Below are 27,855 nucleotides of genomic sequence, written 5' to 3'. Positions count from 1 at the left end.
CCGGCCGGCCTCGGCAACTAACTCTGAGCGTCTTTGCGCTGCTTCCTCAGGTCTGGGTCCCCGGCAGGTCCCCGCGGTGTCTGCGGTTCCCGCCCCCGTCGAGTTGAGCCGGACGCGCAGCGCCTGCCTTTCCCCTGAAGCCCGTCCGACTGGTAAGGTGAGCACGCGGAGGTGGGGACTCGGGCAGGGCCGAAGGGCCAGGCGAGCCCGGTCGCCCACACTCACGCTGCAGCCGCCGCGGCCGCGTCAACAACTGAAACCGAGAGCGGCCGAGCTCGGGCCTCGGCTGGAGCCTCCCGTCGCGGCGGCTCGGAACCGGTGACCGGGACGGGCCGCCCTCGGAGCGTAGCTAGCCCTGCCTGGCGCGGGTAACGCAGGAGGGCTTTGGACCGGGGTCGGGGCTCGGGGGGCGGTGCCACGGGCTCGAGCCCCGACGTCCGCGGACGCAGCGAGGGCCCCAGGGTGCCAGAGTCTCGGCCGGGCCGGTGGTGGGCGGCCGCGGGGGCCCGGCCAGCGGGGCTCGGCGGACCGCGCGGACGTTGCAGCGGACGCCCGAGGGGGCACTGGGGGCGGAGGGCTGAGCCCCGACAACCGGCCGCCTCGGGCGGGCCTGAGGGCGCCTGACGACCCTCCCTCCGGTGCCCGGCGCCTGGCTCCCCGGCCCGGCCCAGCCGCTGCCCCCGCGCCGGCCCCGAGCCTGGGCCGGGGGCCTGACCTCCCTGCACTCTCCTGACACCTAGTGGACGGCTCCCCACAGACTGCGGGCTGGGAGAGAGCCGGGGACCTGTTACCGCGCCTGGGTGAAACTGGGTCCGCTGCTAATTTGCGTACATTTACCTAACTTTCTCAGGCCTTGAGAAACCTCCTAGGTAAATGTGGTGGCCCAGTGAAAGGATCCCCGGATAGACGTTCAATAGGGCGGGGGTGGGGGTGGGGGTGGGGGGAGAGTTGGGGAAGGGACTCAGGAAAACCTGGCACCAAAGGCTTTCCTGGGATTTCCAGTCGTCTTCTAACCCCAGGCATGGGCCCATCCACCTCATCCCGCTCTTTGTCCCTCTTCCTACAGATCTGCACCTCCCTGCAGGTGCCCGTCCACCTGCCGAGATGACTAGCCTCCCAACCACGCCTTCTCCAGGAGGTAGGTGAAGGCCTTTCCCACTTAAACTGCCCCACCCCAGCCCAGTCCTTGAATTCCCTGAGACCTCTGCCCAGGTGGGAAGACTCCCAGTACTCTCCACCTGCCTCACACCAGAAAAGGTCCTGGGAGGAAGCAGAAGGGAACCAGCATGCACACTTTAGTGCAGCTTGAATCTGAAGTTTCATGGACCTGGACCGATGCCTGGTACTACTACTTAGAGCTTTGTGACCTCGTGACCTACCCTTTAAGCTCCAGTCTCATTTGTAAAACGGGGGAAATGGTACCTTATTTGTGAGGATTAAATGAGATAATCCATGTAAAACACCTAGCACGGTGTCTCATATCTAGCAAGCACTCAGTAACATTGGTTATTATTACTGGGTGCTTGTTAGAAAAGCCCACCTATTCCTAGAAAGGAATTCTGCGGCACGTGGGATCTTAGTTCCCCCACCAGGGATCAAACCCACGGTGCCCCCTGCTTTGGAAGTGCAGTCTTCACCCCTGGACCGTCAGGAAAGTCCCTCTGCCTGCTTTCTAATTCCACTCCTCTGATGATTCACTCCAGCATCAAAAATCCCTTGTTCCCCGGAACTATTGTTACCCTTGTTTCCTAGTTAGGGATCCCCCTCTTTCCCCTTCACGTTAAGAATGGATTCCCAAAAAAAGAAAAAGAGAATGAGAATGGATTCCTACCTTTCATTTCATAACCAAGCTGAGCTGGACAAACCATCAGATATTCATTCGTTGTTTTCATTACATGTTAATTAGGGTAAGGGAGGAACAAAACCTTGGTTGGCGTATACACCTTTGTTTCCATATGCGGTCTCATTTGTCATTAGGACAGACATTCTCTGCTTTACTGATGTGGAAACAGGTGAGCGAGAACCCCAGGGGAAGTCAAAGGCAGTGTCCTCTGTGACTGGTGATGTAGCAATTCAGACCCTTAGTTGTCTGCTGGAGATAAGAAAAGGGAGAAATGGGCAGCCGTCTAGATTAGTTAGTACAGGCTTCATGAGTGGGGAAGGGATGGAGCCCTTACCCTTGAAGGATGGGTAAGGTTTATACAGGCAAAGAGGGGTGCAGCAGGGATTCCACATAAAGGTAGTGCCGCCACTTCTGAAACTACAGAGACTGTGCTTACCTTGGAGGGTATTCTGGGGGACAGGGCAGAGGACCTACAGAATAAACCTTCCTGTAGGGAAGACAAATGATGCTTGCTTGGGCAGCTGAGAAATTAGGACTTGGACAAAAGCAGAACTATATACATTCTTTTTTAAATTTTGTGGTAAGATAAACGTAATATAAATGTTAACCATTTTGATTATTTTTTGGTGTACAGTTCAGTGGTATTAAATATTGAGTGATATTCACATTGCTGTGCAACTGTTACCACCATCCATCTCCAGAGCTTTTTCATCTTCCCAAACTGAAACTCTGTATCCATTAAATATTAACTCCTCATTCCCCCTTCCCCACAGCCCCTGGCTACCACCATTATACTTTCTATCTGTATAAATTTGACTAGGTACCTAGTATAAGTGTGATCATACAAAATTTGTCTTTTTATGTCTCGCTTATTTCACTAGCATAGCATTTCCGAGGCTCATCCATTTTGTAGCATGTGTCAGAATTTCCTTCCTTTTTAAGGCTGAATAATATTTTATGTATATAATGTATATCACTTTGTTTATCTACTCATACATCAATAGATACTTGGGTTGCTTCCATCTTTTGGCTGTTGTGAATACTGCTGCTTGAACGTTGGTGTACAAATATCTCTTCGAGCCCCTGCTTTCAATTCTTTTGGGTATATACCCATAAGTGTGGTAATTCTGCTTAATTTTTTGGGGCACTGCCATACTGTTTTCCAGGGTAACTATACCATTTTACATTCTTACCAGCAATGCGTAGGGCTCCAATTTCTCCACATCCTTGACAACACTTGTTATTTTCTGATTTTTTTTTTTTTTTTTTTGCGGTACGCGGGCCTCTCACTGTTGTGGCCTCTCCTGTTGTGGAGCACAGGCTCCGGACGCGCAGGCTCAGCGGCCATGGCGCACGGGCCCAGCCGCTCCGCGGCATGTGGGATCTTCCCGGACTGGGGCTCGAACCCGTGTCCCCTGCATCGGCAGGCGGACTTCCAACCACTGCGCCACCAGGGAAGCCCTATTTTCTGATTTTTAATAGTGGCCATCCTAATGGGTGTGAATGGTGTCTCATTGTGGTTTTGATTTACATTTCCCTAATGATGAGTGACGTTGAACATCTTTTCACGTGTTTATTGGCAATTGTATATCTTTTGGAGAAATGTCTATTCAAGTCCTTGCCCATTTTTCAGTTGTCTGGTTTTGTTGTTGTTGAGTCGTGTATTTACATTTTCAACCCAACAAATGACACGAGTGGAGTGGTATTTTAGGACATATCATATAGTCCCCTACCCACTGGGTCCAAGCAAATGTAAGTTCAGGGACAGAAATGGAGAAATTACAGACAGGGTGAGGGCTTGTACTTTGAAGAATGGGATCATTGAGGGTCTTGCATGTCTCTTCCCCACCTCCCTCTCACATCCCTTTGCCCCAATCTATAAAGATCTCCTGAAGGAGATATCCTTTAAGAGGGCTGAAAGTGAGGGCCACATTAGAACTTTCAGGGGCCCTTGGCACTTTTGCCTTTGTGGGCCCATTCCTCCATTTAAAAAGGCAATGTGTTAAGAATTGTATTTTACAACTATGTTGGTATAAGGAAGAATACAATATTAATATACAATAAAATCATTAATGGTTATATTTATAATTGATTGATATAACAATATTATAATTTCCTTGACATAAACATTCAATTTTTTCTTCTGATTTTAAAAGAAATTAAGATCACTAAAAAACATTTTCATGGGCCCCTAGAAGTACAGTGGACCCTAGGCGCGTTGCCTGCTGTGCCTAGTGCATAAGTTGCCCTCTTGGAAGGAGAGTGGGGTGGAATAGGCATTGTCCGCTCTGCCCACCCCACTGGGTAAAGCCCATCCCTTGCCATGTAGTCACACTAGCTACATCCTAGGTTGTCCTCACTCTAGGTTAGACGCTCAGTGTTGTTCATCTCGCTTATTCCTCATCACAACCCTGTGAGCACGTTTCATTCTCATTTTACAGAAGCAAAAACTGAAGTTCAGGGAAGTTAAGAAATTTTCAGAGGTTAGGAAATTCTCCCAAGGTCACGCAGCTAATAATGGCAGAGGCAGGGTATTGTGCCAAGTCCTGTATTCTTTCCGTCATGGTATACTGCTCTCAGCCACTCTACCCCATGGCAGGGGCACATGAAAGAGAAGGAAGGAGAAAGGGAGCAGAATTCCAGGGCGGGTTCCCATGGAAAGGAGAATTGGGGGAGCCGCCCTTTGCTGGGCAGGGCTAGAGCAAATAATTAGGTTGTCAGACTCAGGTGGCAAAGGATCTGATGCCTCAGTGATAAGAGATTTAGCCCAGGAACAAGGGCCACAAACAAACCAACAGGTATCTAGGTTAACAAAAAAAAAAGGTGAGTGAGCCAGATAGATCTTGAAGTTCATTTGCTGTAGGTTAGGATTTGGGTGGAGCCTCAAATCTCAAATCTTGTGGTCCTCAGCCCCAGGCCTCCCTCCTTAAAGAAAATGCGTGCTACAGTCTTTCTAAGCCTGAGAAGGGAAGGAGCAAAGTAACATTCTTTTTTTTTTTTAATATTTCTTCTTTCCTTAGTATATTGCCTTTCTTATTTATTTATTTAGGCTGTGCTGGGTCTTGGTTGTGGCACACGGGATCTTCATTGAGGCATGCAGGATCTTTTAGTTGCGGTGGGCAGACTTATTAGTTGCGGCATGCAGACTCATAGTTGAGGCATGCATGCGGGATCTAGTTCCCTGACCAGGGATCGAACCCAGGCCCCCTGCATTGGGAGCACGGAGTCTTACTCTCTGGACTTCCAGGGAAGTCCCCAAAGTAACATTCTTATTCCTTTGATTGGAAGAGGAGACAGGAGAGAAATGGGGTAGGAACAGGAGATAATGGGGGGAAAGCTGTAAACCATTTCCCCCCTTGTATGCCACGTTTCCTGAACTTAGTTTACTTCGTTGTTGTTGTTCTTTCATTACAAAGCCATTACATGCCCCTCGGGGAATAACCTTCTAGACTTTTTCAGTGTGTGTATATATATATATGTTTATAGTCCTATTTTATTTTACTTTTTTAAAAATTTTATTTATTTATTTTCGGCTGCGTTGGGTCTTCATTGCTGCGCGTGGGCTTTCTCTAGGCACGCAGGCTTCAGTAGTTGTGGTTCGCAGGCTCTAGAGTGCAGGCTCAATAGTTGTGACACACGGGCTTAGTTGCTCCACGGCATGTGGGATCTTCCTGGACCAGGGCTCGAACCCGTGTCCCCGGCATTGGCAGGCGGATTCTTAACCACTGCGCCGCCAGGGAAGCCCTACTTTACTTTTTTTTACAAACATGTAATCATATAACACATACTGCCCTAGCAATTTGCTTTTTTCGTCTAACCATATACTCTGTCCCAGTAATTGCAGATCTACCACATTCTTTTTAACAACTGTGTACTATTTCCAGAATGAATGACCTGTCATTTATTTAATCATTCCTCTGCTGATAGACATTCAGATATGTGTCACTCTTGCAAACAGTGCTTTAGTGAACACCCATCCTGCAATAAAACTCTGAGAACCAAACCCAGTGGACAGGTCAACAAAATGTTTAGCTGGAGGCAGAGCAGGGATGGTTCCAGAAGTTGCAAAGAACCTTGAAGTGAGGAGAGAGATTTAAAGCCTGGCTGGGCCAACCACTGAGTGACGGTGGGCTGGTTGACGAAGCTTGCTGAGCTACCTCAATTTTCTGGCTTGTACATAATGATAATACCAACCCTACTTACATCACATTCTTGGGGTAGAGATAAAATAATGTATGTTTGGCAAACTGTAAGTCACAAATATAGATTATCGTTCTGATACTTAAAGCCAGAAGGCTCCAGCTCATTAGCTCGGACACCCTGTGACTTTTTTTTTTTTTTTTTTTTTTGCGGTACGCGGGCCTCTCACTGTTGTGGCCTGTCCCGTTGCGGAGCACAGGCTCCGGACGCGCAGGCTCAGCGGCCATGGCTCACAGGCCCAGCCGCTCTGCGGCATGTGGGATCTTCCCGGACCGGGGCATGAACCCGTGTCCCCTGCATCGGCAGGCGGACTCTCAACCACTGCGCCACCAGGGAAGCCCCCCTGTGACTTTTAGTCTGAGAAAAGCTCTTCTGTGTGGAGTAGAATTCAAATTCTTGGGCTCCAGCTCATTAGCTTGGACACCCTGTGACTTTTAGTCTGAGTAAAGCTCTTCTGTGTGGAGTAGAATTCAAATTCTTGATTTTTTTTTTTTTTTTTTTTTTTTTTTGGCCTTGCTGCGTGGCATGCAGGATCTTAGTTCCCCGACCAGGGATCGAACCCATGCCCCTTGCAGTGGAAGAACGGAGTCTTACACACTGGACTACCAGGGAAGTCCCTGTTTTTTTTTTTTTTTTTTGCAGTACGAGGGCCTCTCACTGTTGTGGCCTCTCCCGTTGCGGAGCACAGGCTCTGGACGCGCAGGCTCAGCGGCCATGGCTCACAGGCCTAGCCGCTCTGCGGCATGTGGGATCTTCCCGAACCGGGGCACGAACCCATGTCCCCTGCATCGGCAGGCAGACTCTCAACCACTGTGCCACCAGGGAAGCCCCCCTGATTTATTAAAAATTTTTATTGGACTATAGTTGATTTACAATGTTGTATTAGTTTATGCTGTACAGTAAAGCGAATCAGTTATACATATACACATATCCACTCTTTTTTAGATTCTTTTAAATTTTTGATTTTTTAATGGACATTTTATTTTGGAATAATTTTAGATTTATAGAAAAGCTGCAAAGATAGTACAGAGAGTTTGTATACCCTTCAGCCATGTTTCCTCAAATGTCATTTGGTACAGTTGACATCGATAGAGATGGCCACAATACATTTGTGAAGACCAGGAAATTAACATTGGTATGATACTGGGGTTTTTTTTAATGCATTATTCTTTTTTATTTTAATTTATTTATTTTTAAAATATTTATTTATTTATTTTGGCTGCACTGGGTCTTAGTTGCGGCATGCAAGATCTTCATTGTGGCATGTTTAGTTTCAGCATGAGGACTCTTAGTTGCGGCATGCATGTGGGATCTAGTTCCCCGACCAGGGATCAAACCCGGGACCTCTGCATTGGGAGTGCAGAGTCTTCTTACCCACTGGACCACCAGGGAAGTCCCAACATTGGTACGATACTGTTAACTAAACTACAGACTTCATTGAGAGTTCACCAGTTTGAAATTTTGATTTTGTAGTGAATTCTGATAGAACATTTTCAATTTATAAAAATTCTAACATTAAGGCTGAGAAAGGTCCTGAGAGTCAGATAGTTCAACTACCCGTTCTGTGCTGGAACTCTCTCTCCAGTTCCCCATGAAGCATCTGCCCAGTTTTGCTCTCCGTTCTCTGGGGAAGACATCCACCTCCCATTAGTTTCTGCCATTAGTCCTCTTGTACAGGTCATCGTTGGTATATTCAAAGACAGCATTCAAGTCCTAACCCTCCATCCCCAACTAAGTTTTCACTCAGCTTTCTCTTACAGGCTTTCCTGATCTGATACGGTTTCCAAGCCATTCACTGTGTTGGCTGCTCAGCTCAAAACTGGCACCCAGATGCAACTCAGCGGTCTAGGAATAGTGCAGAGTAGGGCTGCACTGTTGATGCCATTGTAGAGACCACATTTATGTTCATGGTGCCTAAAATAGCAGCAAGTTTTAAATATTTTATGATTATAAAAGTCATTATCATCATAAGAAATTTGGAAGATAAAGGAAAAGAAAGAAAATAAAAAGCATCCAAAATTCTACGACCTTCCTCTCACTCTTGCTGCCATTTTGGGTTCTATCCTTCCAGTGTCGGTGAATTCCTAGTGATCCCACTGTAAGTCTTTTACAGGTGCTGCTAAGCTGTGGCTTCCCCATTATTTGTGAGTAGTTGATTTCCCTGACCTAAGAGCAAGGTGTATGTTGAATTCTCATCTTGTTCAGTTTGGCCAATTTCTCCAGTCATTTTAAATCTCTTTATCAGCTTACTAGTTGCCCCTCTAACTTTGAGTCCTTCACAGATTTGTTGAACCTTCCCTGGGTCTACTGGGGTCTGTATTTACCCAAAGGACATGAAACCCTTCCACACCAAGCCTGTGTGGAAGGCACCAATAAGGCAGAACACCAAAGCAAAAGCTCTCACAAAGGATTTAATATTCACTTTTTTTTTTGGCTGTGCTGCCTGGCTTGTGGGATCTTGGTTCCCCAGCCAGGGATTGAACCCGGGCCCTCGGCAGTGAGAGCGCAGAGTCCTAACGACTGGACAGCCAGGGAATTCCCTCACTATATTTTAAAAACAAGCAAAAAAGCCAAGAGTTGTTACCATAAAGGGAAAATGTATTATTGGACTTTCTTATATCTGTCTTGTGATTTAGTATTTTTATTTATTTATTTGTTTGTTTGTTTGTTTGTTTTTGCGGTACGTGGGCCTCTCACTGCTGTGGCCTCTCCTGTTGCGGAGCACAGGCTCCGGACGCACAGGCTCAGTGGCCATGGCTCACGGGCCCAGCCGCTCTGCAGCATATGGGATCTTCCCGGACCGGGGCACGAACCCGTGTCCCCTGCATCAGCAGGCGGACTCTCAACCACTGCACCACCAGGGAAGCCCTATTTATTTATTTAAAAAAAAATAAATTTATTTATTTATATTATTTATTTATTTATTTATGACTGTGTTGGGTTTTCGTTGCTGCGCGCGGGCTTTCTCTAGTTGAGACGGGGGGTGGGCTACTCTTCATTGTGGTGTGCAGGCTTCTCATTGCGGTGGCTTCTCCCGCTGCGGAGCACGGGCTCTAGGCGCGCAAGCTTCAGTAGTTGTGCGTGGGCCCAGTAGTTGTGGCTCGCGGGCTCCAGAGCACAGGCTCAGTAGTTGTGGCCCACGGGCTTAGTTGCTTCGCGGCATGTGGGAATCTTCCCAGACCAAGGCTCGAACCCGTGTCCCCTGCATTGGCAGACGGATTCTTAACCACTGTGCCACCAGGGAAGTCCGTATTTTTATTTTGAATTACACAAAGGCCTTAATTTGGCCCTGGCATGGTCTGACATCATAATATCAATTCAAAAAGAATTAAGGTCAGGGGCTTCCCTGGTGGCGCAGTGGTTGAGAGTCCGCCTGCCAATGCAGGGGACGTGGGTTCGTGTCCCGGTCTGGGAAGATCCCACATGCCGCGGAGCAGCTGGGCCCGTGAGCCATGGCCGCTGAGCCTGCGCATCTGGAGCCTGTGCTCCGCAACGGGAGAGGCCACAGCAGTGAGAGGCCCGCGTACCACAAAAAAAAAAGAAAAGAACTAAGGTCAAATCCCAGTGGAAGAAGAAGCTCTGTTTAGACTGGCATCACTCCATTCTCTGATGGCCAGTTACTCACCCCCCACTTAGTCCTTTTTTTTTTTTTTTTTAATTTTTGGCCACACTGCACAGAATGCAGGATCTTAGTTCCCCAACCAGGGATAGAACCCACGCCCCCTGCATTGGAAGGTGGAATCTTAACCACTGGACCACCAGGGAAGTCCCTACCCAACTTAGTCCTTAATAGAGCCAGGCTGTGTTACTCCACAGGGATATTGGAAACACTCTATCACGGTTCTGGGATGAGACATTGGCTATTCAGGCAGTACCTTCAACTCATCTAACCCCCTCCCCATGCTTACTCTCAGTTGATGACACGGCCTTCTATTTTCTGGAGCAAATTAAAGTTCTCAGAAGAGAACTGCCAAAGGCTCCCACTGCCCCCATGTACCTACTGCCCACCTCTGTGCCCATGTGCACATTAGTCATGAACGATCTCTGCTGTCTGCAGCCACTCCCTTCATCTGTGCACTGGGTCCCATCCCTTCAAGGACATGGCTCCAGCCGTCAGTTGTTCCCTCTCATCTGAGTCATTCCTGTCCGTACATAAACAGGCTGTCATTTCTCCCATCTAAAAAAAGCAAAAATAAACAAAAAACTTGAACTCTCTTCCCCCTCCAGCTATAGCCCTATTTCCCTGCTCAACTTTACAGAAAAAAAAGTTTGTATTCTGCCTTCAGTGCCTCTCCTTTTTTTTCTTTCTTTCTTTTTTTTTATTGAGGTATAATTGATTTACATGTTGTGTTAGTTTCAGGTGTACAGCAGAATGATTCAGTTATACGTATACGTATATATCTACTCTTTTTCAGGTTCTTTTCCCTTATAGGTTATTACAAAATACTGAGTTTAGTGTCCTGTGCTATATGGTAGGTCCTTGTTGGTTATCTAGTTTATAGCTAGTAGTGTGTATTTGTTAATCTCAAGCTCCTAATTTACCCCTACCCCCCCTTTCCCCTTTGGTAACCATAAATTTGTTTTCTATGTCTGTCTATTTCTGTTTTATAAATAAGTTCATTTGTTTTTTTTTGTTTTTTTAGATTCCACATATAAGCGATATCGTATCATATTTGTCTTTGTCTGGCTTACTTCACTTAGTATGATAATCTCTAGGTCCATCCATGTTGCTGCAAGTGGCATTATTTCATTCTTTTTTATGGCTGAGTAATATTCCATTGTGTTTGTTTGTGTGTGTGCGTGCATGCATGGGTGTGTGTGTGTATGTGTATGTATATATATACCACATCTTCTGTATCCATTCATCTGTCAATTGACACTTAGGTTGCTTTCTCTTTTTCTTGAACCCACTCTAAACCAGGGGTTTTTACTTAGCACTTCACCAAGCTTTTCTTGTCAAGGTCACTCATGACCTCTGTGGGAAAACCTGGTGGTCCTTGTACTTGGCCTCTTTGGCTGCTACTCCTCAGCTTCCTTTGCTGTTTCCTCCCTGGGCTCAGTCCTTGGTCCTCTTTATCTGTACTTACTCCCTTGGTGATCTCATTCAGTCTCATGGTTGTAAAGATGCTGACTTTTAAAATCTCCAATCCAGACCTCTTCCCCAAATTCCAGTCTTTTTTTTTTTTTTCCACACCACACAGCTCATGGGATCCTAGTTCCCTGACCAGGGATTGAACCCACGCCTACAGCAGTGAAAGCGCAGTCCCAACCACTGGACCACCAGTGAATTCCCCCAAATTCCAGTCTTGATGTCTGCAATCATGTCCAAAATTCAACTCTGGATCTTCCCCTCTAAACCTGTTCCACCTGCAGGCTTTGCATCTCAGGTAACAGCAGGCCTTCTCTCCCTCCAGTTACGCAGGCCCCAAACCTTGGTGTTATCCGTGACTTCACCCCACATCCTCAGCCTTAACTTCAGAATATATGCAGAATTCCACCACTTTCTTATTAAAAAAAAAAAAATTATTTATCCATTTATTTGGCTGCATCAGGTCTCAGTTGAGGCACACGGGATCTTCGTCGCAGCATGTGGGATCTTCATCGACGCGTGTGGGATCTTTCATTGCAGTGCGCAGGCTCAGTAATTGCCCCGCAGCATGTGGGGTCTTAGTTCCCCGACCAGGGATCGAACCCACATCCCCTGCATTGGAAGGTGGATTCTCAACCACTGGACCACCCGAGAAGTCTCCAGAATCCCACCACTTTCTCACGGGACTGCTGCTAGACCCAGCCAGTGCCTTTGTGCAAACTAGAAAAAGACTCCCCCCTTTGGGTGGATTCAGCTGTGTCCACGTGCTGGGTATAATCTGCTTCTCCTGTCTCTACCTTCCCACAGCCTCTTGTCCACACGCAAAGAGATCCTTTAAAACTCTGTTTCTGTTTCAATTACCTATTGCTGTGTAACAAACCACGTCAACACTTAGTGAATTAAAACAATAGCAATTTATTATTTCTTACCATTCTGGGAGTTGGCTGGGCACTCCTCTGCTGTTTTCACCCCTGCTCACTCATGCAGCTGCAATCTGCTGGAAGGTCCACTGGGCTAGAAGGTCCAAAATGACCTCCATCACCTGTCTGCCAGTTGGTACTGGCTGTCGGCTGAGCTGGGGATGCCTCAGTTTTCCTCCATGTGGCCTCTCATCCTCCAGTGAGCCAGACTGGTCTTCCTTATAACATGGTGGTCTCCGTGTTTAAAAAGGGCAGTCTTTGGAATTTCAGGCCCCACCCTAGACTTAATGAACCATAGTCTGTATTTTTTTTTTCACTATTTTATTTTATTTTTATTTTATTTTTTTATTTTTGGCTGTGTTGGGTCTTTGTTGCTGTGTGCGGGCTTTCTCTAGTTGCAGTGAGTGGGGGCTACTCTTCGTTGTGGTGTGCAGGCTTCTCATTGCGGTGGCTTCTCTTGTTACAGAGCATGGGCTTTAGGCATGCGGGCTTCAGTAGTTGTGGCACATGGACTCAGTAGTTGTAGCTCATGGGCTCTAGAGCGCAGGCTCAGTAGTCATGGCGCATGGGCTTAGTTGCTCTGCGGCATGTGGGATCTTCCCGGGCCAGGGCTCGAACCCGTGTCCCCTTCATTGGCAGGCAGATTCTTAACCACTGCGCCACCAGGGAAGCCCCTATAGTCTGCATTTTAACAGGCTCCCTAGGAGATTCTTACGCACTGCAGAGTTTGAGAAGCACCCCTTTGAAATGTAAATCAGTCTCTGCTCAAAAACCTCTAAAAGGGTTGCATCTCACTCACTGAAAAAGCCAAAGGCCTTCCATGACCTTCAACACCCCTCTGATACAGCCCCCTCGACTTCACCTGCTCCTCCGCTCCCCCTTGCTCCTTCCAAGTGACCTCCATGATGTACCTTTAACATGCTGAGCCTGTGACGGCCCCAGGTGCTTTCCAATATTATTTGATGGCCCTACCTTGAACTTGCTGTTCCCTCTGCCTGGAATGTTCCTCTCCCACGTCTCCTCATGGCTGCCTCCCTCTCCTTCTGTAGGTGTTTATTTTACTCAAGTCACCTCGTCAGGGACACTCCCTGACCACCCCTATCCACATCCCAACTCCTTATCCCCCTTCCTGATTTTATTTTCTGTATGGTACTAACCAACGTCTAATATAGTATATCTTTTACTTCTTTAACCATCTTCCCCCTCACGATGTAAATTGTATGACAAAATGTTTTTTCTTTAAGTTGTGGTAAAATTATACATAACTTAAAATTTACCTTTTTTGGGGCTTCCCTGGTGGCGCAGTGGTTGAGAATCTGCCTGCTAATGCAGGGGACACGGGTTCAAGCCCTCGTCTGGGAGGATCCCACATGCCGCGGAGCAACTAGGCCCGTGAGCCACAACTACTGAGCCTGCGCGTCTGGAGCCTGTGCTCCGCAGCAGGAGAGGCCGCAATAGTGAGAGGCCCGCGCACCGCGATGAAGAGTGGCCCCCGCTTGCCACAACTAGAGAAAGCCCTCGCACAGAAACGAAGACCCAACACAGCAAAAATAAATTAATTAATTAATAAACTCCTACCCTCAACACCTTAAAAAAAAAAGTTTACCTTTTTTTATTGCATTTTTTTTCGAATTTTATTTTTTATTTTTTTATACAGCAGGTTCTTATTAGTTATCTATTTTATACATATCAGTGTATACATGTCAATCCCAATCTCCCAATTCATCACACCACCACATGCCCGCCCCCTGCTTTCCCACCTTGGTGTCCATACGTTTGTTCTCTACATCTGTGTCTCAATTTCTGCCCTGCAAACCTGTTCATCTGTACCATTTTTCTAGATTCCACATATATGCATTAATGTACGATATTTGATTTTCTCTTTCTGGCTTACTTCACTCTGTATGACAGTCTCTAAGTCCATCCACGTCTCTACAAATGACCCAATTTCGTTCCTTTTTATGGTTAATATTCCATTGTATATATGTACCACATCTTCTTTATCCATTTGTCTGTGGATGGGCATTTAGGTTGCTTCCATGACCTGGCTATTGTAAATACTGCTGCAATGAACGTTGTGGTGCATGTGTCTTTTTTTTTTTTTTTTTTTTTTTTTATGTGGTACATGGGCCTCTCACTGTTGTGGCCTCTCCCGTTGCGGAGCACAGGCTCTGGATGCACAGGCTCAGCGGCCATGGCTCACGGGCCTAGCCGCTCCGCGGCATGTGGGATCTTCCCAGACCAGGGCACGAACCCGTGTCCCCTGCATCGGCAGGCGGACTGTCAACCACAGCGCCACCAGGGAAGACCCCCTGCATGTTTCTTTTTGATTTACGGTTTTCTCTGGGTATATGCCCAGTAGTGGGATTGCTGGGTCATATGGTAATTCTATTTTTAGTTTTTTAAGAAACCTCCATACTGTTCTCCATAGTGGCCATATCAATTTACGTTCCCACCAGCAGTGCAAGAGGGTTCCCTTTTCTCCACACCATCTCCAGCATTTGTTGCTTGTAGATTTTCTGATGATGCCCGTTCTAACTGGTGTGAGGTGATACCTCATTGTAGTTTTGATTTGCATTTCTCTAATGATTAGTGATGTTGAGCAGCTTTTCATGTGTCTCTTGGCCATCTGTATATCTTCTTTGGAGAAATGTCTATTTAGGTCTTCTGCCCATTTTTTGATTGGGTTCTTTTTTTTAATATTGAGCTGCATGAGCTTTTATATATTTTGGAGATTAATCCTTTGTCCACTGATTAGTTTGCAAATATTTTCTCCCATTCTGAGGATTGTCTTTTCGTCTTGTTTATAGTTTCCTTTGCTGTGCAAAAGCTTTTAAATTTCATCAGGTCCCATTTGTTTATTTTTGTTTTTATTTCCATTACTCCGGGAGGTGGGTCAAAAAAGATGTTGCTGTGATTTATGTCAAAGAGTGTTCTTCCTATATTTTCCTCTAAGAGTTTTATGGTGTCCAGTCTTACATTTAAGTCTTTAATCCATTTTGAGTTGATTTTTGTGTATGGTGTTAGGGAGGGTTCTAATTTCATTCTTTTACAAGTAGCTGTCCAGTTTTCCCAGTACCACTTACTGAAGAGACTCTCTTTTCTCCATTGTATATCCTTGCCTCCTTTGTCATAGATTAGTTGACCATAGGTGCGTGGGTCTATCTCTGGGCTTTCTATCCTGTTCCAAACATCTATATTTCTGTTTTTGTGCCAGTGCCATATTGTCTTAATGACTGTAGCTTTGTAGTATAGTGTGAAGTCAGGGAGTCTGATTCCTCCAGCTCTGTTTTTTTTCCCTCAAGATTGCTTTGGCTATTCGGGGTATTTTGTGTTGCAACACAAATTTTAAGATTTTTTGTTCTAGTTCTGTAAAAAATGCCATTGGTAATTTGATAGGGATTGCACTGAATCTGTATATTGCTTTGGGTAGTGTAGTCATTTTCACAATATTGATTCTTCCAATCCAAGAACATGGTGTATCTCTCCATCTGTTTGTGTCATCTTTGATTTCTTTCATCAGTGTCTTATAGTTTTCTGAGTACAGGTCTTTTACCTCTTTAGGTAGGTTTATTACTAGGTATTTTATTCTTTTGGATACAGTGGTGAATGGGATTTTTTCCTTAATTTCTCTTTCTGATCTTTCATTGTTAGTGTATAGGAATGCAAGAGATTTGTGTGCATTAATTTTGTATTCTGCAGCTGTACCAAATTGATTGATTAGCTCTAGTAGTTTTCTGGTGGCATCTTTAGGATTGTCTATGTGTAGTATCATGTCATCTGCAAACAGTGACAGCTTTATTTCTTTTCCAATTTGTATTCCTTTTATTTCTTTTTCTTCTCTGATTGCTGTGGCTAGAACTTCCAAAACTATGTTGAATAATAGTGGTGAGAGTGGACATCCTTGTCTTGTTCCTGAACTTAGAGGAAATGCTTTCAGCTTTTCACCATTGAGGATGATGTTTGCTGTGGGTTTGTCATATATGGCCTTTATTATGTTGAGGTAGGTTCCCTCTGTGCCCACTTTCTGGAGAGTTTTTATCATAAATGGGTGGTGAATTTTGTCAAAAGCTTTTTCTGCATCTATTGAGATGATCATATGGTTTTTATTCTTCAATTTGTTAATATGGTGTATCACATTGATTGGATTGCTTATATTGAAGAATCCTTAGATCCCTGGGATAAATCCCACTTGATCATAGTATATGATCCTTTTAATGTGTTGTTGGATTCTGTTTACTATTATTTTGTTGAGGATTTTTGCATCTATATTCATCAGTGATATTGGTCTGTAATTTTGTTTTTTTGTAGTATCTTTGTCTGGTTTTGGTATCAGGGTGATGGTGGCCTCATAGAATGAGTTTGGGAGTGTTCCTTCCACTGCAATTTTTTGGAAGAGTTTAAGAAGGAAGGGTGTTAGCTCTTCTCTAAATGTTTGACAGAATTCACCTGTGAAGCCATCTGGTCCTGGACTTTTGTTTATTGGAAGATTTTTAATCACAGTTTCAATTTCATTACTTGTGATTGGTCTATTCATATTTTCTATTTCTTCCTGGTTCAGTCTTGGAAGGTTATACCTTCCTAAGAATTTGTCTGTTTCTTCCAGATTGTCCATTTTATGGGCATAGAGTTGCTTGTAGTAGTCTCTTAGGATACTTTGTATTTCTGCAGTGTCCATTGTAACTTCTCCTTTTTCATTTCTTTTTTTTTTCTTCTTTTTCATTTCTAATTTTATTGATATGAGTCTCTCCCTCTTTTTCTTGATGAGTCTTGCTAAAGGTTATCAATTTTGTTAATCTTCTCAAAGAACCACCTTTTAGTTTTATTGATCTATGCTATTGTTTTCTTTGTTTCTATTTCATTTATTTCTGCTCTGATCTTTATGGTTTTCCTTCTACTAGCTTTGGGTTTTGTTTGTTCTTCTTTCTCCAGTTCCTTTAGGTGTAAAGTTAGACTGTTTATTTGAGTTTTTTCGTGTTTCTTTTTTTTTTTTTTAGCGGTACACGGGCCACTCACTGTTGTGGCCTCTCCTGTTGTGGAGCACAGCTCCAGACGTGCAGGCTCAGCGGCCATGGCTCACGGGCCCAGCCGCTCCGCGGCATGCAGGATCTTCCTGGACCGGGGCACAAACCCGTGTCCCCTGCATCAGCAGGCAGACTCTCAACCACTGCACCACCAGGGAAGCTCTTTCGTGTTTCTTGAGGTAGCATTGTATTGCTATAAACTTCCCTCTTAGAACTGCTTTTGCTGCATCCCATAGGTTTTGGATTGTCGTGTTTTCATTGTCATTTGTCTCTAGGTATTTTTTTATTTCCTCTGATTTCTTCAGTGATCTCTTGGTTATTTAGTAACGTATTGTTTAGCCTCCATTTGTTTGAGTTTTTTACGTTTTTTTCCCTGTAATTTATTTCTATCTCATAGTGTTGTGGTCGGAAAAGCTGATTGATATGATTTCAATTTTCTTAAATTTACTGAGGCTTGATTTGCAACCCAAGATGTGATCTATCCTGGAGAATGTTCCATGTGCACTTGAGAAGAAAGTGTAATCTGCTGTTTTCGGATGGAATGTCCTGTAAATGTCAATTAAATCTTTCTGGTCTATTGTGTCATTTAAAGCTTATGTTTCCTTGTTAATTTTCTGTCTGAATTATCTGTCCATTGGTGTCACTGGGGTGTTAAAGTCCCCCACTATTATTGTGTTACTGTCGATTTCCTCTTTTATAGCTGTTAGCAGTTGCCTTATGTATTGAGGTGCTCCTATGTTGGGTGCATATATATTTATAATAGTTGTATCTTCTTCTTGGATTGATCCCTTGATCATCATGTAGTGTCCTTCCTTGTCTCTTGTAACAGTCTTTATTTTAAAGTCATTTTATCTGATATGAGTATTGCTACTCCAGCTTTCTTTTGATTTCCATTTGCATGGAATATCTTTTTCCATCCCCTCACTTTCAGTCTGTATGTGTCCCTATGTCTGAGGTGGGTCTCTTGTAAACAGCATATATATGGGTCTTGTTTTTGTATCCATTCAGTGAGCCTGTGTCTTTTGGTTGGAGCATTTAATCCATTCACGTTTAAGGTAATTATCAATATGTATGTTCCTATTACCATTTTCTTTTTTTTTTTTTTTTTTTTTTTGCGGTACGCTGGCCTGTCACTGCTGTGGCCTCTCCCGTTGCAGAGCACAGGCTCCGGATGCACAGGCTTAGCAGCCATGGCTCACAGGCCCAGCAGCTCCACGGCATGTGGGATCCTCCTGGACCGGGGCACGATCCCGTGTCCCCTGCATCGGCAGGCGGACTCTCAACCACTGTGCCACCAGGGAAGCCCCTATTACCATTTTCTTAATTGTTATGCTTTTGTTTTGGTAGGTCCTTTTCTTCTCTTGTGTTTCCCACTTAGAGAAGTTCCTTTAGCGTTGTTGTAGAGCTGGTTTAGTGGTGCTGAATTCTCTTAGCTTTTGCTTGTCTGTAAAGCTTTTGATTTCTCTTTTGAATCAGAATGAGATCCTTGCCGGGTAGAATAATCTTGGTTGTAGCTTCTTCCCTTTCATCACTTTAAACATATCGTGCCACTCCCTTCTGGCTTGTAGAGTTTCTGCTGAGAAATCAGCTGTTAACCTTATGGGAGTTCCCTTGTATGTTATTTGTCGTTTTTCCCTTGTTGCTTTTAATAATTTTTCTTTGTCTTTAATTCTTGTCAATTTGATTAATATGTGTCTTGGCGGGCTTCCCTGGTGGCGCAGTGGTTGAGAGTCCGCCTGCTGATGCAGGGGACGCGGGTTCGTGTCCCGGTCCGGGAAGGTCCCACATGCCGCGGAGCAGCTGGGCCCGTGAGCCATGGCCGCTGAGCCTGCGCGTCCGGAGCCTGTGCTCCACAACGGGAGAGGCTACAACAGTTAGAGGCCCGTGTACCACAAAAAAAAAAAAAAAAAATGTGTCTTGGCATGTTTCTCCTTGGGTTTATCCTGCCTGGGACTCTGTGCCTCCTGGACTTGGGTGGCTATTTCCTTTCCCATGTTAGGGAAGTTTTCGACCATAATCTCTTCACATATTTTCTCGGGTCCTTTCTCTCCATCTTCTCCTTCTGGGACCCCTATAATGCGAATGTTGGTGCGTTTAATACTGTCCCAGAGGTCTCTTAGGCTGTCTTCATTTCTTTGCATTCTTTTTTCTTTAATCTGTTCCATGGCAGTGAATTCCACCATTCTGTCTTCCACGTCACTTATCCGTTCTTCTCCCTCAGTTATTCTGCTCTTGATTCCTCTAGTGTATTTTTCATTTCAGTTATTGTATTGTTCATCTTTGTTTGTTTGTTCTTTAATTCTTCTAGGTCTGTGTTAAACATTTCTTGCATCTTCTAGATCTTTGCCTACATTCTTTTTCCAAGGTCCTGGATCATGGATCATCTTCACTATCATTATTCTGAATTCTTTATCTGGAAGGTTGCCTATCTCCACTTCATTCAGTTGTTTTTCTGGGGTTTTATCTTGTTAGTTCATCTGGTGCATAGTCCTATGCCTTTTCATTTTGTCTGTCTTTCTGTGAATGTGGTTTTTGTTCCACAGGCTGCAGGATTGTAGTTCTTCTTGCTTCTGCTGTCTGCCCTCTGGTGGATGAGGCTATCTAAGAGGCTTGTGCAAGCTACCTGATGGGAGGTACTGGTGGTGGGTAGAGCGGGGTGTTGCTCTGATGGGCAGAGCTCAGTAAAACTTTAATCTGCTTGTCTGCTGATGGGTGGGGCTGGGTTCCCTCCCTGTTGGTAGTTTGGCCTGAGGTGACCCACCACTGGAGGCTGCAGGCTCTTTGGTGGGGTTAATGGCAGACTCCGGGATGGCTCATGCCAAGGAGTACTTCCCAGAACTTCTGCCAGTGTCCTTGTCCCCTCAGTGAGCCACAGCCACCCCCCACCTCTGCAGGAGACCTTCCAACACTAGCAGGTAAGTCTGGTTCAGTCTTCTATGGGGTCACTGCTTCTTCCCCCTGGGTCCTGGTGCTCACACTCCTTTGTGTGTGCCCCCCAGGAATGGAGTCTCTGTTTTCCCCAGTCCTGTCAAAGTCCTGCAATCAAATCCCACTAGCCTTCAAAGCCTGATTCTCTGGGAATTCCTCCTCCCGTTGCTGGACCCCCAGGTTAGGAAGCCTGACGTGAGGCTCAGAACCTTCACTCCAGTGGGTGGACTTCTGTGGTATAAGTGTTCTCCAGTTTGTGAGTCACCCACCCAGCGGTTATGGGATTTGATTTTATTGTGATTGAGCCCCTCCTACCGTCTCATTGCGGCTTCTCCTTTGTCTTTGGATGTGGGGTATCTTTCTTGGTGAGTTCCAGTGTCTTCCTGTCGATGATTGTCCAGCAGTTAATTGTGATTCCGGTGCTCTCACAAGAGGGAGTGAGCGCACATCCTTCTACTCCACCATCTTGAACCAATCCTAAAATTTACCATTTTAAAGGATACAGTTCAGTGGCATTATGTACACTCACATTGTTGTGCACCCATCACCACCATCCCTCTCTAGAACTTTCTCATCATCCCAAACTGAAACTTGGTAGCCATTAAACAGTAACTCCTCATTCTCCCCTCTTCCCAGCTCTTGATAACCACTGTCTCTATGAACTTGACTATTCTAGGTACCTGAGACAAGTGGAATCATACGATATTTGTCCTTTTGTGACTGACTTATTTCAGTTAGCATGATATCTTCAAAGTTCATCCACCTAATAGCACGTGTCAGAACGTCCTTCCTTTTTAAGGCTGAATCATATTCCATTGTGTGTGTATATATATACCATATTTTGTCTATCTGTTCATCTGTTGATGGACATTTGAGTTGTTTCACTTTTTAGTTATTGTGAATAATGCTGCTGTGAATATTGGTGTACAAATATCTGTTTTGAGTTCCTGCTTTCATTTCTTTTGGATAGATACTCAGAAGTAAAATTCCTGGATCATATGATAATTCTGTGTAGTTTTTTAAGGAACTGTGAAGGCATGAGTTTTTGCTTGTTGTGTTCACTAATCTATGCCCAGGACCTTGAACGGACCCTGGCACAAAGTACGCACTCTGTAAATACTTGTTGAATTAGCCTTTTAATTTCTCTGTCTGTGAAACTGTAACCTCAGTCTAAAAAGGCTGTGTGACTTGTCTGACCCAGCTTGCTCCCAGCAGTCTCACATTAACTCTTAATGCTCGTGGTTTCAAGTTCAGGACCCCCAAAGCAGTTCCTTATAACTTGTTGGAGAATTTTGCCGAGGAACTGTATCAATTTCACCAGTTGTTAACAGAATCCACCTCTTTCTGTGGCCCTTCAGGCTCCTGGTCCCTCTGTCTTTCTCAGAAGCTCCTGTATCATCAATAGCGATCCCATTTACATGTTCTTTCGGTGCCCTTGGCTGTCACTTACCTGGATCCCTTTTAGATTAGCTTGGTGCTTTCTGGGTTGTGTCCCTTCTCTTGAGCTCACTTCCCCACGTCACCAAGGCTCCTGCTCTCCTTCAGTGCAGAAATCATTCTCTTTGATAGGAGACAGAGGCAAAACGGGCTGGGAGAGTTCTAGTTTCTCTGTTACCTCCTACCTCTTAGCTTCGGGCCCAGGCAGCAAGCCTGGCCCATTTCCTTGTTTTTGCTCCAAATATAACACTTTTTAAATTGTCCTTCCAATGTGTTTGCCACCTTGAGCTGTACAGAGCTTCCTGACACTATTCTTCTAAGTTTCTGCTTTTAACCTTTATGAGCATTTTCGAAAAGATTCACATTCTGAAATCACATTACTGGAAATGGGCTTACAGGAAAGACAGAATTGGGACAGAACAGTCAAAACTTATGAAACTTTGTAACGAGAACCCTAAAAATACAACAGTCTGAATTAAAATATTGGCAGTTAAATCTCCACCAACATTGAACCTTGAATCCCTGTCTGTCCTAGACTCCCTGTGCCCTGGGGAGTGTGCTTCCTCCTTTTAGAAGTTGGTTCCAGAGAGACTTAACTTTCAACAGAGATTATTTTCGTCAAAAATAAAAATCTGATGTAGGATCTGCCTTCTTCTAATGTTTTCTCGTAGAGGTAGATTTCATATAGAGGTAAATTTCTTCCATGGCTCTGCCTTCTAATGTTTTTGTATAGAAGTAATTTTTTTTGGTACCTCCTTCATTTGTACTTACTGCATCACCAGATGGCTTAGTGTAAGTGGAAACCAACTGATAACTGCGTCCAATGAAGGTACTTCTAGTGCATTTTATGTTTCTTAAGGTCCTTATTGATGAAATGTACTCTTGAGTTGTAGAAAGCTTGAGGTTGCATATGAACCAACGTGACTGATATCATTCTGATATTCCCTGCTGCCCAGTCGCCTGTGAGCAAGTTCACATCAAAGGAGAGCTCTTTGTAATGCAACGGTCTGTATTTGATTGTGCTCCTCTGGTGTTTCTTCCGCAACTGTCCGTATCTTTTAAAACCTCGCACTTTTGGAAAGCTCATTGTGCTGCCTCATAGTTATCTTTTGTTACCTCTTCCTCATTTTCCCTATTGGAAAAAAAAGAAAAGGACAGTGGTAGGAAGGCTTAGTATAAATACCTTGGGCTTTGGAGGGGCTAGTCCTGGATTCAGATCTTGGCTGCATCCACTGTTCCTTCATGTGTAATATGAGGGATGTCACTTAACTCTTCCCGGGCCTCAGGGTCCACATGGGCAAATAAAAACACCTGCTGTGAAGTGGTTGGTATTCTAAGGATTAATAATTATGTATACGAAATGCCCAGCACAAAGCAGGGACTTAGCAAATGGCAGCTGTTATAATTGGGATTATTTGCAGAATTTCCCAACTAGGAATCAACTACCCTCCCGGATTCCCTTTCCGAGGACTCATACATATCTGTTCTCTGAAGCCTCACTAAAATTCAACTCCATGGTTGGGTCCTTGGTGAACCTCATCACTGCTGCTTGCCCAGCATCTATGACAGTGCCTCTGGCACGTGGTAGGTGCAAACTAAATTCTTGTTGATCGATTGAACTGAATCTTACTCATCTTTCTATTGAAGCTTCTGTACATACATTATTCTTCTCGGTGCTTTGTGTATCTTAAGTTCTCAAATGTTTAAGAAAGACAAAACTGAGAGCAGCTGTATAGAACCCTAGATCAATGGTGGGAAGATGGTGTGCAGCCCCAGGACATTTGGGGGAGGAAAGCGTGCGTGGTGAGGGGCAGCAGTCTGAAGCAGTGATCAGGTGGATAAACTTCAGGGCTTGTCTTTGATGGAAGTCACAGTATAATCTCAGAAGTGACAGCCCATCACTTTGGCTGTATTCTGTTTGTTAGAACCTAGTCACTGGGTCCAGCCGACACACGGGGAGAGGGGCTTTCACAAGGATGTAAGCACCAGGAGGTGGGAATCATCTTAGAAGCTGCCTACCACACTCCTGTTTTACGCATGGGAGAGAAACTGAGGCTCGGAGAGGTTTGGTAACTTCCTCAAGGTTACCTAGGAGACTATGCTGAGGCAGGATTCAAACCTGGAGCGGCTTTCCCTTTTAATGATGCTTGCCTGCACATTTTCTCATTTAGCCTTTGCAATAGCCCTGCAGAGTTGGTTAATATAGTTCCTACTGGTTACAGATGAGAATGGATGGATGAATCGGGAGATGTAACCATTTGCCCGAAGCCACAAAGTAGCTGACTGTATCACCGCTCCTAAAGAAAGAGTGGAGAAGGGTTTGGCCTGGCCCTGGGAGTGGGGTGGTGATCCAGGCAGCCCACATCTGCTTTTCCTGTGGCAAGACCAGGACGGTTCAACAGGCCTCCCCTGGCCTGTGTGAGAAGGTCTTTCAACACCACTGACCCCTCTTGGCACTGCTCCCAGGCTCACCAGACCACCGCTAGTGACTGAATTTCCCTTGTCCTGGATGGAATACTGAAGGTGTCAGGCGAGAGACAGGAATCAGGCTCACGCCCTGTGCTCTGGCCACACTGGCCTATGGGTCCTCTCATCTCAGAGCTTTGATCCAGGCTCTTCCCTCTGCCTAGAACGTGCCCCACCTCCCGCCCCTTTCACTCTGTAAACTCCTACCCCTGCTTCGGCCCCCAGCTCAAATCCTGCTTCCTGGGGAGGCTGTTCCTGCTGGAAGACTAGCTCAGGCCCCTCTGCCACATGCCCTCCTAAGCTCCCAGATGTTGCCTTGGCCACACGTATCACAGTTCTTAACTGTGAACTTGCTGTGGTGGAGGCTGAGCTCAGGGAAGGTAGACCATGTGTGTTCCGCTTGCCCCCACTGTGCCTGGAACACACCTGGCAGAGAGTAGAGAGTTAATGAGTGCTGCTATTATTATTTATTGAATGAATACTGAGATGCCTCCTGTGGGTGATTTTAGGGTCAGTCAGACTGCTTTCCCCAGGATACCTCTGTCCTGCAGTAACTAACCTTTTCAAACCCCTACACTAAAATGCTAACTAGGAGAGAACGGAAGGGCTTCCTGACTTCTTTTGGAAACACTTAGGAGTCTGGGTAGTGACTTTAGGAGTGGGACTTTCAGGCTCTGAAGGACAGATAGACCGATAGCAGAAGGAGATATGGGATATATTTTAGGGTAGGAGAGGCCTTATTTCAGAACCTTTCAAACTGCAGGGCTTACTCTGGAAGCGTAGAAAAGGGTTTCAATAAGGGAAGGAGCATTATTTCATTATTAAAAAATAATGTTTACAAAGAGTTTGTAAAAACAGTGAAGAAACGCATGTGGCATATAATATAAATATAAATGTATATACATTTATCATTTGATCTCATTTATGCAAAAATGTATTCCTAATAATAGCTTACCCTTATTGAATTACTTAATACATGTCGCAACAACCCTATAAAGTAGATACTATTATCTCTATTTTCCTAATGAGGATGCTGATGCACAGAGGGGTTAGGTAATTTTCTGACGATCACACAGCTAGTAAAAGAGCTTAGATTGGAACATCGTCAGTCAGCTCTAGAGCCCATACTTTAACCACTATGTTAGAGAGAAATCCATCAAAATGCTTATCGTCTTTGGTGGTGGTTTGTTTTCTCCTCTATTCTCCAGGTTTTTCTATACAGATGTCCTATAGGAGTTAAATGATAAAAGTCTGAATAGGGAAGAAGGTGGGGTAGTGAAATTGAAGGACAAACATGTGTTTCAGAACAAAAGAATTCACCCCATTTCCTTTTCCACTTTGCTAAATTTTCCAGAAGAACTGATGGCCACCCCAATCCTACAGGCCACTGAGGCCCTGTCCCCAGAAGCTGAAGCCAGCACAGCACTCATTGCAGGTAACAGGCTCTGAGCCAAATCAAGGGACCTTCTGAGCTCAGGGGCTCTGTTGCTCCAGAGACAATGTGATAGACCAGGATTTTCCCTACATGGGAAAGCACCACAGATTAGAGACCAAATCCATTAATGGGCTCGTTTTGGCATGCAAGTTATATTACACACACACACAAGGTTATAAAAGACTCTTAGAGGCTTCGTGTAGAGGTACTGCCAGTAAATGACAGGTTGGGAGGTGGCCACAAACAGCTGCAGTGCATATGGGCACTACAGTTGAGCATGGGGGTAGGGATAAGGATGTGTGCAGCTTGTTGAGTGGGTGAGAAAGAGGATGGGAGGGATCAGAAACCCCTACAGGAGGCTATGAATTTTTTTTTTTTTTTGCGGTACACGGGCCGCTCACTGTTGTGGCCTCTCCTGTTGCGGAGCACAGGCTCCAGACGTGCAGGCTCAGCGGCCATGGCTTACGGGCCCAGCCGCTCCGCGGCATGTGGGATCCTCCCGAGCCGGGGCACGAACCCGTGTCCCCTGCATCGGCAGGCAGACTCTCAACCACTGCGCCACCAGGGAAGCCCGAGGCTATGAATTTTAAAACCCTTCCTGTTGGGATAAGCGATTTCCTGTTTCCCTCCTTCCTGTTTCTATCATAATCATCAGGAACTAGTTGAGAGGGCAGTTCAGTTTTGTCAGAAACCAAAAGCCTTGTGTCCCTAAGCACAAAGAGACTCCAGATATCATGTACCAAGGAAGTCGGGCTTGGCGGGAGAATATGGATTTGGAAGTGGACGCTAGTTAACTTCAGCAGGAGGACCCTCACCAAGAGTGAGGGAATCGTCTAATGCAGGGGACCTTGTGAGTTACTGAGACGTCCTCAATCCTGAAACATCTCTGCATTTTCCCTCTCCTTTCCAAGTTGTTATCACAGTGGTCTTCCTCACCCTGCTCTCAGTCGTGATCTTGATCTTCTTTTACCTGTACAAGAACAAAGGCAGCTACGTCACCTACGAACCTGCAGAAGGCGAGCCCGGCGCCGGCCTCCAGATGGAGAGCAACTCAGCCAAGGGCAGGGAGAAGGAGGAATATTTCATCTAATGGTTCCCAGACCCCAAGGAGCTTATCCAGGCTTCAGTGCTAACATACAATTTATTACGTGGAAATTTTATCTGAAACCGGTGAGAAGCATCGATTGATACAGGCAGAACTGAGCTCCTTCTGGGACACAGGCACAAGTGCTAACATCACCGACGCCAGGGACCAGGGACACGAAGAAAGCTGCTCGTGACGTCTCTAGCCAGGCCTTTGTCATACAGCCGGTGCTTCTGGCTGACCACCGAGGTTGAGCTGTACCAGGCAACACTGGAGTATGTGCCCAGCCATCTTCACTTTTTTCACAGGTCGAAGGGAAGGAGGAGAGTTGGGGGTCACTGGATGCTCCTCTGTCCCATACCTGGTCACCTAGTGACAGCCCAAGTGGAAATAGTGTCCCATAGAAGTTCTTCCCAGAGGCCGGACACCACAGTGAAAGGCCAGGCCAGGAGGGCAGGAGACTGTGGAGACCTCTCTCCTGATGAACGTGCCACATCCCTTAATCTGAGCCCTTCCTTTCCATATTCCCAGCAAGCCAGACTTATGCTATTTTTCTCGGAATTAAAATCTTTCATTGATACAGAAATCAGATTCTCATGTGCAAGAAATAACTACCTTTACTTTACACTTTATCTTTGCTTAAACTTTGACAGTTTCTTTTGCTCACTTAACTCCTTTGCCTGTGTTCTCTCCCAAGCAAAGGGGGCCCCAGGGAAGTTTCAGAAGTTCCCAGAACAATCTCAGGGTCTTGAAACAAAGATGGTCCTGGGAAGTTTGTCCTAGAAGTGGCATTAGAAACATACCCTGGGGGATTAGTTGTTTAGCCTCCATCCTGGCAAGGGCCAGAATTTCCCAGACCCATTCTGCGTACACACAGAGGGAACCAGGAACAACCTACCTACCACTTTTCCCACCAGTGCCCTTTATATCAAGCCCAGAGAGGCTTCTTGGAGCTAACTTCGTCTCAAAATGAGGTATGTTTAAAAGGTACAATGTTTTGGTAGAAATCACTAGCTCTTCAGGTATTGTTTACTTTGGAATTAAGCTGTATCTCTTTCGAGGTCTTAAATATATTGCCTCCATTGTTCAAGCTCAAGTCCACCCAAGGTGAGACCCAAGAGTTGAGGGATCAATCTTGGCAACCTAGGTTCCAGGAGTTTTCAGTATTTCTCCAACAGGATTTTGGAAAAACTGAAGGTCATCCTGAACTTACACAAACTGTTAAATACTAAAACACATCTTCCTCAAGTCAAACTTAAGGGCAAGTTAGAATCAACTGTTCCCTTATTTCTAAGTTTATGTTCGGAATTCCTCTGGCATAATAAGCTCATGAGAATCTGAAAGAGCTTAGGAAGTAAAATGAAGAAAAGTTAAACATCTAAACATCTAGAATGGAACTCATGAAAATGGTCAAATCTTAGCCTTGTAC

General features: G+C 45.3%; 2 protein-coding genes and 1 long non-coding RNA gene across 5 annotated transcripts in view; 2 read left to right on the top strand and 1 right to left on the bottom strand.

Annotated features, from left to right (window-relative positions):
- LOC149747999 (uncharacterized) overlaps positions 1-312 on the bottom strand; it is a 50,420-nt gene extending 50,108 nt beyond the window's left edge. Inside the window, exon 1 of the long non-coding RNA XR_016394926.1 lies at positions 23-312. This is a non-coding gene — a long non-coding RNA (uncharacterized LOC149747999). The remainder of the gene's footprint in view (positions 1-22) is intronic.
- On the top strand, positions 179-27,012 carry SMAGP (small cell adhesion glycoprotein). 3 transcript variants are annotated; one of them, XM_022572148.3, is made up of 4 exons: positions 179-368; positions 1,067-1,138; positions 25,262-25,342; positions 26,254-27,012. In XM_022572148.3, the coding sequence occupies exons 2-4, from the start codon at positions 1,105-1,107 to the stop codon at positions 26,430-26,432; spliced, it is 294 nt and encodes a 97-aa protein (XP_022427856.1). In that variant the 5' UTR covers positions 179-368; positions 1,067-1,104; the 3' UTR covers positions 26,433-27,012. The 3 variants fall into 3 exon arrangements, with proteins under 3 accessions (XP_022427856.1, XP_089776855.1, XP_089776856.1); XM_089920729.1 differs by lacking the exons at positions 179-368; positions 1,067-1,138 and adding an exon at positions 18,571-19,991; XM_089920730.1 differs by lacking the exons at positions 179-368; positions 1,067-1,138 and adding an exon at positions 22,863-23,025.
- Positions 1,069-27,855, top strand: part of POU6F1 (POU class 6 homeobox 1) — a 73,598-nt gene continuing 46,811 nt past the window's right edge. The window contains exon 1 of the mRNA XM_089920716.1: positions 1,069-1,138. The gene's annotated coding sequence lies outside the window, so the exon portion shown is untranslated. The remainder of the gene's footprint in view (positions 1,139-27,855) is intronic.

This window comes from Delphinapterus leucas, chromosome 11, assembly GCF_059928025.1.
Source record: "Delphinapterus leucas isolate spDelLeu-1000000601 "Yukka" chromosome 11, BTC_Dleu_Yukka2, whole genome shotgun sequence".
NCBI lineage: Eukaryota > Metazoa > Chordata > Mammalia > Artiodactyla > Monodontidae > Delphinapterus > Delphinapterus leucas.
This window is presented reverse-complemented; position numbering and strand designations above follow the sequence as displayed.